This window comes from Octodon degus, unplaced genomic scaffold (assembly GCF_000260255.1).
Source record: "Octodon degus isolate 3935 unplaced genomic scaffold, OctDeg1.0 scaffold00048, whole genome shotgun sequence".
Classification (NCBI taxonomy): Eukaryota; Metazoa; Chordata; class Mammalia; order Rodentia; family Octodontidae; genus Octodon; species Octodon degus.
The window spans coordinates 11,445,983-11,455,005 of NW_004524624.1; the positions used below are offsets into that span (position 1 = coordinate 11,445,983).

Genomic DNA, 9,023 nt, shown 5'->3' on the forward strand with positions numbered 1-9,023 from the left:
TTTTTTTTTTTTTTTTTTAAAGCAGGATCTTGCTGTATAGTTCAGTTTGGCCTTGAACTCCCAGGCAGACCTTGAACTCAGAATGATATTCCAGCCTTAGCCTCCCAAATGCTGGGATTATAGGGGTGCAGTACCATGCCCAGCTCTGTATGTGTTCAACTCATTTAATCTTCATAATAATCCTATGAGGTAGACACTGTTCTTATCTCCATTTTTGTATATAAAGAAATTGAAGCTCTTGAGAAAAGGCTAGAAAAGTGTGTTAGGAGGGCTGGTGAGATGGCTCAGTGGTCTGGGGCACCTACTTGGAGCAAGCTAAGCTAAGCAAAGGGACAGCGACCGCGGTTCCGTCCCCAGCACCACATGCCAGCCAGCCCGCCCCCTGGTGGGCTGAGCTGGCCACACACACACACACACACACACACACACACACAAAATAAATAAATAAATAAATAAATAAGTGTGTTAGGAAAGCCTTGAGTGTCAGGCTGAAGAGCATCACCTTATTCTGTAGGCAATAGTGAACTAAAGATTGGATCATGGAACAAAATAAATGATCAGAACTACACTTTGGAAAAATAAATCTCATACTATTTTTTAGAGTAGATTGAAGATGGGACAGGTGATGGGAATGAAGCTGATGGCAAATGGACTAGTGGAAGGAAATATTCGCAGTTAAGCAGCACATAAATAATTTGATGGAGAAAGCCACAGAAAAATCCATTATGGCAGTTCTATCACTGACGGTTCTTCAGTAGAATGAGTTGTATTTAAATTAGGAGGCAACATGGTTGTCTTTGATAAGCTAATAGCATCTATCAACTCTTTCTCTAGAAAAATACTACTCATAGTTGCATACACACTTTAAGGTTGCTTAGGGAACCCCAGAGTGTACCTAGGCTAAGCACCTTTTTGGATCTCAAAATTAGGAGAGCTGGGCTTGAGTACTGCTGAGCTTTGGTGTAGACTTAACTGTGGCTTTGCACGAGCCCTTTCCTTCACTTAGGTTTGTTTCCTTTATCTGTAAAAGAAGGCTTTAGTTTCAGTTACTGGATTTCTAAAGGTGGTCATTTTGAGTCACAAAGTTTCTGTTTTCCTGGATGTTATTAGGGAATAGACAATGAATAGTAAATTGATATTTCAGATAGAAGTGTTATGAAGAATGCGAAGAAGAATGACTGAAATGTGGATTAGTATTTTCCTACTGATATCTTTTGTTTGTTTTGTGTGGCTGGAAGTTGAATCCAGGGCCTCATATGTGTTAGGCAAGTGCTCTACTACTGAGCTACATACTTACTTAGCTTCTGCTTGCTAGTTTTGATAGTATAATTCAAGTGGTCTTTATTTCTGTCTCAAATTTCCATATACCTGAGTGAATAATTTGCTTTTTGTTTTGTCTCTCAATAGGAAAAAATTGGGATGTGAGTGCTGCCCTTAGTGATTTTGAACAGCTACGTCAAGTGCATGCTGGGAACCTGCTGCCACCCTTTGGTGAAGGGAGTAGTGGCTCCAAGACCTCTGAGAAGGGGTGTTCTGATAGAGAGTGTGCTCGCCCTTCCCGACCTACCCTGCAGCGGCAAGATGACATCATTCAAGGTACAGGGGTCGCTCATCGGGGTGTTTGTGAGTTCTACATAGTAGAATAGGATGGAACTGCTAATGAGTTAGAAAGTCTAGTGCTTCTTCCCTCTTTCCCCAGCCAAGCACAGATTGAAGTAGCCTTGAAATGAATAGAGACCGAAGTCCCTTACCATCTCTCTGTATCGAGCGTTAACCCTATGCGAAGGTGGTCTTCAGAGCACAGAGGATAACAATCTAATTGTTGAGGGCAACAATCTAATTAGGTACATATAAAAGTAGAATTAAAAGGGTCAGTACCATCTACCTTTTTAATTTAATATTTGCCCCTATCTGTCAACATTTAATATTTAATCTTTGAAGAATTTCATTTCTAGGAATTCATCATCTGTATTTGTGAATATATCTGTGCATATTGCCTTTAAATAAGTAAATAGATGACACAGGCAATGCAATTATTTTATAATGAAACTTGAAAACACTTTGTAATGCCCATTAGTAAAGAAGTGGTTAAATAAACTGTAATCATCCTTATTGTAGAATAATCTGCAACCTTTATATGGAATTAGGTAGAACTTAGTATGTTAGTTTGGAAAACTCTCTAACCCTTATTTGGAAAGGTAAGATATAATGTGTTCCTGTTTGCATTTTAGAAGACTTAAAAAGCTGTGTGGACTTCTATATGCAAAAACTTTTAGGAAGGAGACTGGGCGTGGTGGCGCGCGCCTAATCCCAGCTCTTGGGAGGCTGTAAAGAGGCAGATCACTAGGAGTCGGATCTAGTAGTGAGACCCTGACACCCTGTAGACCCTTCCCTAAAATACAGGAAAACAAAAAACAAACAAAAAGTCTAGGAAGATATAAAAGACTGTTTCTGGGGAAAGGATCAGGAATTTAGAGTTGAGAAGGAAACTTCTTTGTAAAATATTTTATATCTTTTGATAGCATTTTGACTTTTAATCATGGCACATGATACTTCTGAGATACCTAAAAAATATTTTAGAATGCTGTCACTACAGAATAACTTTAGACAACTTGATTTATTTTATTTATCATCTCTGGAAAATACTGGATTGAGAACAACCACCCAGCATTTGAACTCTTGTCCTCATTGTAGTATAACTGAAGCCATGCAAATGAATTATAATACTGTAGCAAATGATGCTTATAGTGGAAAATCAGCTGGGGAATTTTAGATGTCATGTATTCAAGGGGAAGTATCTACCTTATGGTTTTAAGCATATTAAGAATTAACTATCCTGATAGGTTTCTTTTAAAAAAAATTTTTTTTTAAATGTATGTGTGTATGTATGTATTTATTTATTTATTTGGTACAGGATCTCTTGCTACAAAACTTGGACTCATAGTGATTTTCCTGTCTCAGCCTCCCCAGTGCTGGGATTACAGGCATGTGCCACCACTCTTGGTTTCTGTGGCCAGCACAGCATGTGATATCAGGGATGGAACCCGGGTCCTTCCGCTTGTCAGGCATGTGCCAAGCTATCTCCCCACCACTATCCTGATATGAGTGTTGTGAAAAGTTGTTATAGAGCCAGTGAGATAGCTCAGCAGATTAAGGGCCTGCTTAGGCAAGCACAGGGACCGGGGTTTGATCCCTGGCACCACATGCCATGCTGGCCCTGTCCCCAGGCAGACAGAGTTAGCCAGAGACTGGGCATAGTGGCCCACACCTGTAATCCTCGCACTGTGGAGGCTGAACACAGGAGGATCACTGTGTGTCTGAGTTGCTTAGTGAGACCCTATACCAAATACGTTTTTTGGTGGAACCAGGGATTGAACTCAGACCCTTGTGCTTGCCAGGGAAGCACTTACTCTACTGAGCCATTTCTCCGGCCCCCAAATACATTTTTTAAAAAAAGAGAAGTTGTTATAAATAATATAGATGTCATTGATGTAGAAAGAATGTTCCTATTCATAAGATTTGCTGTTTTCGTTTCTATAAGAGAGGTCCTTTCTACATTCTCCAAGACTCTGAGTATTAATAGAGATTTGATTAAATCTAGCAGAAGGAAACCCATTTCCCTTTTTTCTTCCTCCCATCAAACAGTGACCAAGTTGCTATCTGAGTGCGTCCCTTGCATGATAGGAAATAAAAATATAAGAAAACAGAGTCATAGGAAGAGGAAAGCCAGGCAAATTCCAAACCAGGGTAGAAAGTGGAGTATATATTTGGTGCTAATTTAACTGCCTGCAAGAATGCCACTTTTATTGGGTGTGGTGGCACACAGCTGTAATCCTAGCACTCAGGAGGCTGAGGAGGATCATTGAGAGTTTGAGGCCAGCCTGGGTGATATAGTGAGACCCTTTCTCAAAAAACAAAGAAAAAGAAAAGAAAAACTGGTGTGAACTTCAGCATCTGGTTTGGTACAGTTTTTCTCTGGTGGGAAACTTGTCAAGAGGTAACCCTCACCACATCAGTGGAAAGTTCTCTGTGTGGGCTGTGTGTATTCTAAGTGACTCCGTTTCTCATTGCAGAAAAACGCCTGTCTAGGGGCATCTCCCACGCCAGTTCCAGCATTGTCTCCCTGGCCCGGTCCCAGGTCTCCTGCAGTGGTGGGGGTGGGGGGAGCAGTGAGCACCCCCTGGAAATGCCCATCTGTGCCTTCCAGCTTCCAGATCTCACCGTGTACAGTGAAGACTTCCGCAGCTTCATAGAGAGAGACCTCATTGAGCAGTCCATGCTGGTTGCCTTGGAACAGGCAGGTCAGTGAGCATTTCTTGCCAGCTTTGCTTCCTCTGCTCTCCACACTGACTGGCCTTGATCTGTAGCTTCTGGTGTAAGTGTGTGTCTGATTGCAGTTACAACCAGCCAGATAAATGTGGTCTGAGGTGGGTGCATTTTGAAGTTATATAAAGGGTGCCAATTAAATACTTTTCTTGGTGCTGGGGAGATAGCTCAGTAGAATAGGGGCTGAGTTCAGTCCCTGGTTTTGCCAAAAAAATAAAAATAAAAATAAATAAATAAATAAATAAATAAATACTTTTCTTTGGAAATTTTCTTTTTGATAGAAGGGAAGCCATTTTACATGTTTGGAAATAAATAGCTAAAATTCAGTCAATCAAAAAAACCCCTCAAATAAGTATAAAATTCACTCAGAGCTCCCTTGCCAAGAAAGAGGGGCCAGTACCGTCCTCATGCACTGAAAGTTATATCTATTCATACAAACTTTTTCCCCTTAATTTATTATTAAAATTAGTTATACAATAGTGTGAGACAGCTGAGATTTTGGGGAAAGTTTAGGTATTTCAAAATTCCAATGGGAATAAATGAAGATGGGAGATGGGAGCATAGAGAGGGAGCTTTTTCATTTCATACCCATCTATATTACTAATTATATGCATTTAGTTACAATTTTTAAAGTCAGCAAGTTATCTGGGCTAGTGAATCATAGGCCAGTTTTCTTTTTAGTAGTTCAAGAAAAAAATGTGTGTGTGTGTGTGTGTGTGTGTGTGTGTGTGTGTGAGTGATACTATGGATACCTATAGGCCTTTACTCTGAGCTATATCCCCAACCCTTTTTTAAAAAATGGTATTGGGAATTAAACCGTGGGCCTTTGTACTGAGCTACATCCACCCCTCCTCCCTCTTTTGAGTCAGGATCTGGGCTCATATTTGCTATTCTCATATCTCAGCCTCCCTCCAGAGCGCTTACATTATGAGCACGCACCACTATGCCTGGCTTGCTTCTGCTTTAGATTCCATTATATAACCAGTTGTGCTTACCAATTGCTAATTAAAATCCTATGTAAGAAAAAAAAAACTGTGTCAGTATGGATGGTTTTATTCTGGGTAGTCTTTCTGGAGGAGGCTAATCAAGTCTTGTTTCCCTCCACTTTTATGTTTCTGCAGGGCGTTTAAATTGGTGGGTTAGTGTGGACCCCACCTGTCAGAGACTTCTTCCTTTGGCAACTACTGGAGATGGGAACTGTCTCCTGCATGCAGCTTCTCTTGGTGAGTCTTGGAAATGACCCTTCTCTTTGCTTGTGGAGGAAGGAAGAAATCACATAAAATCTCATGTGTAAAATCTTATTGGTTGGACTTGATCCAACCAATTTGATTCTAGGCAGAAGTGGTGGTGTGAACCATCCTAGGCAGAAGTGGTGTTTCCCAGCAAGGTTGCACATGGGAGTGTCACTATAGGCAGAGATGGGAGAGAGCCTTACCCTTTCAGTCTTGTTCAGATAGTGAGGAGAACACAGGGTTTAGCTTAGGACCTGCTCTGTAAGCTGATTCCTAGGATTGAAGAGTGTCAACAAGCAAACAATAAATAACTCTGTGTGTATGTGATTCTATGTACAAGTTATTCTTTTGGTGTGTTGAAAGGGGTTTTACAATTTTTTTTTTTTTTTTTTTTTGACTGGGGATTGAACTAACAACCTCACTCTTGGCAGTCAGGGGCTGTGCTGCTGAGCTATCTCCCAGCAGTCTTTTGTGACACTTAAATTACTGAGTCTTGTTTACAACTCAGTATATTATTTGCCCTTAGCTTTTAAAAAAAGTCCTTCTTTTCCATCTAGCGCTCAAGTATTGATGTTGATTGCTGTGCATCAGACCAGTCTTACCTACTGCTACTCTGTATTTTAGTTTGTTGGATTTGCACTAGTAGGGGATTCCTGATGGGTTGGTGAGATGTGTTAATCCCCCACTTTCAAGTTCTCAGCCTCTGTACCTCCAGGGTAGAAACATCCTTTCTTGATTAAGTATGTCTTCCCTAAATCATAGTCAGAGTTTCCTTGTGTCATAGTGAGGGTCCAGGGTATAGCTCAGTGGTGTCTACTTGGCTAGCTTGTGCAAGGTTCTGGGTTTGATCACCAGCACTGAGAAAACAAAACTATCCTAAAAATTAGTAAGTGGATTGAGTCATTGTAAGTTACTTTATGCCATGCTTTCTTGCCACAGGGATGTGGGGCTTCCATGATCGAGACTTGGCACTGAGGAAATCTTTGTATGCATTGATGGAAAAGGGAGTAGAGAAGGAAGCACTGAGAAGACGCTGGAGATGGCAGCAAACACAGCAGAACAAAGAGGTAGGAGAGCAAGAGTGGGAGCACCTTGTTTGCCACAGTTAACTTGTTGGTTGCTAAAGTTACCTAGTGATGAGCATTTGGCGCTATGTCCAGGTGTTTTAAGATCAGTGCTGTTGCTTTGAAATCCTGCACTTACAGCAGAAGCAAATGGCATGGGGCAACAGATAGGAGAGCTGCTGGGGGAGCCTGTACTGGAAAGGGGTTACTTGATACTGTGCTTTGCACTTTCTGGAATTCAGTAGCCTTTGGTGTGGCAGTATGTTACAAAATAAGATATAATAATTCATTAGGACTTTTATATTTTAGGTTTTTTTGTTTATAATAATGCTACAATTTTTTTTTTTTCTTTTTGACAGTCTTTTTTTTTTTTTTTTTATATGTATTTGGTTGTTACACGGTCTCACTATACAGTGCAGACCCTTGGTGATCTTCCTGCTTTCAGCTTCCCCAGCACTGGGATTACAGGCATATGCCACTATGCCCAGACTCTGTTTGGCTCCTGGGGGTGGGGCTGCCATGGCATGTGGTGCAAAGGATCAAACCGTGGTCCCTATGTTTGCCTAAGCTTGCCTAAGCAGGCACTTTAGTCCACTGAGCTATCTCTCTGGCTCCATGCATTGGCTTTTAAGGATTTTTGTTTTCATTTTTTTTGTGTTTGTGTGTGTGTGTTTTTTTTTTTTTTGAGACAGGGATTTGCTATGCAGTGCAGCCTGGCCTATATCTCGCTTATGTAGCCTAGTATGGCCTCAACTCGTGGTGATACTCCTGCCTTGGCCTTCAGTCCACGTACTAGGATTACAGGCATGTGCCACTATGTGTAGCTTATGTTTTCAGTTCTTATAGAAATGTAAATGCTTTATTTTTGACATATGACTTTTTTTTTTCTTTTTGACATTTTTTATTTACTTTTTTTAGGTTGATTAAAATTTTAAAAAGTATGTATGTTAAATTGAATTTGAAGCTGGGCAAGGTGGAAATCCCAGAACTTTGGAGGCTGAGGCAGGAGGTTTGCTGCTAGTTTAAGGTCAGCCTGTGCTACATAGTGAGTTCAAGACCAGCCTGAACTTCATAGCAAAACATGTTTCTAAAAGATATAAAAGGGTTAAGGATGTAGCTCAGCAGCACAGCACCTGCCTGGCAAGCTCAAGGTCCTGAGTTCAATTCCCAGTACCAAATAATAATAATAAAATAAATAAATAAATAAAATTGAGTTTGAATGTTATTGCTCAGGAATTTGGCAAATAATAAGGTTACTTTTATACAAGAAAATTAAACTGAATGTGATAGTGCATGCCTATCATTCCAGGACTTTGGGAGGCTGAGGCAAGAGTTTGACAAGTTTGAACCCAGCTGGGGCAATTTATTGGTCCTGTGTTAAAATAAATGTAAGAAAAGGACTTGGATTGTTGTTCAGTATAAAGGCCCTGGATTCAGTTTCAATGCTGAGTAAAAAGGATGGAAGGGAAAAAGGAAGGGAGGGCAGGAGGGATAGAGGAAGAAAAGGAAGGATGGAAGGAAGGAAGGAGAAAAAAGCATGAAAAGAAGGTATTATTTATACATTCCATCTTTTTACTAGGAATTGGACAAACTGACTGTTTTCATTAAAAAAAAAAGTTTTATTGAAACAGCTTTACCCATTCTATTTATATTTACAAATGTGTGGGTGCTGTCTGTTTCCGGCAGCAGACTTAATCATGTGTGGTCTGCAGAGTCTACAGTATTTTCTATGTAGCTCTTTATAGAAAGAAGCTGGCTGGCCCTTCCTAGCCATGATGACTTCACACATTTATACATAGACAGCAGGCCTCCCTGCTTCCTCGGCCTCCATTCTCTATCACCTGTGTTTGCCTCTTGCTTTTCATGTAAATCAGATATCTGCTGTGTTTTGGTGTGTTTCTGCATTGAACATGAGAATATCTTCAGAGTTTTCCTTTTTGTCCATCTTTATTTTCTCTGTGTTTCATGTAAACTAGAAATAATACAGTTAGAGCTTTTTGTGGGTCTGGTGGCACATGCTTCTAATGCCATTACCAAGGGGAGTAGAGACAGGAAGATTACAAATTAAAGCCAAGCCTTGGCAAATTAACAACTTAACATGATGGGTCTTAAAATTTATTGAGTATGTATCTCAAGATGAAGAACCTAAGTTCTATCCCCCGGGGCTGGAAAAAAAGATTAGAATTTTATGGCTGAAGATTTAAAATGTGTAAATAAGAATGTATTTTGTTTATTTCTCCATAAACAAATATTCTACTTATTAAAAGTAGGATGCTACTTGGATCATATCTTGTCCTTCATCAGCTAATTTGCTCCAAAAATATTAACAGGGACAAGCCTTTTTTATTTTATTTTTTAAATTTTTTTCCCATAATTTTATTGAGAAACAAATAGCAATGAG

General features: G+C 40.0%; 1 protein-coding gene across 3 annotated transcripts in view; it reads left to right on the plus strand.

Annotated features, from left to right (window-relative positions):
• Window positions 1–9,023, plus strand: part of Otud7b (OTU deubiquitinase 7B) — a 69,879-nt gene that overhangs the window by 43,572 nt on the left and 17,284 nt on the right. For 2 of the 3 annotated variants that reach the window (XM_004632406.2, XM_023716483.1), the window contains exons 3-6: window positions 1,408–1,596; window positions 4,074–4,301; window positions 5,448–5,549; window positions 6,498–6,625. In XM_004632406.2, the coding sequence (XP_004632463.1) occupies window positions 1,408–1,596; window positions 4,074–4,301; window positions 5,448–5,549; window positions 6,498–6,625 (647 nt within the window). Of the gene's footprint in view, window positions 1–1,407; window positions 1,597–4,073; window positions 4,302–5,447; window positions 5,550–6,497; window positions 6,626–9,023 lie in introns of those variants that run through there. The other variant, XM_023716484.1, reaches the window with a different exon arrangement.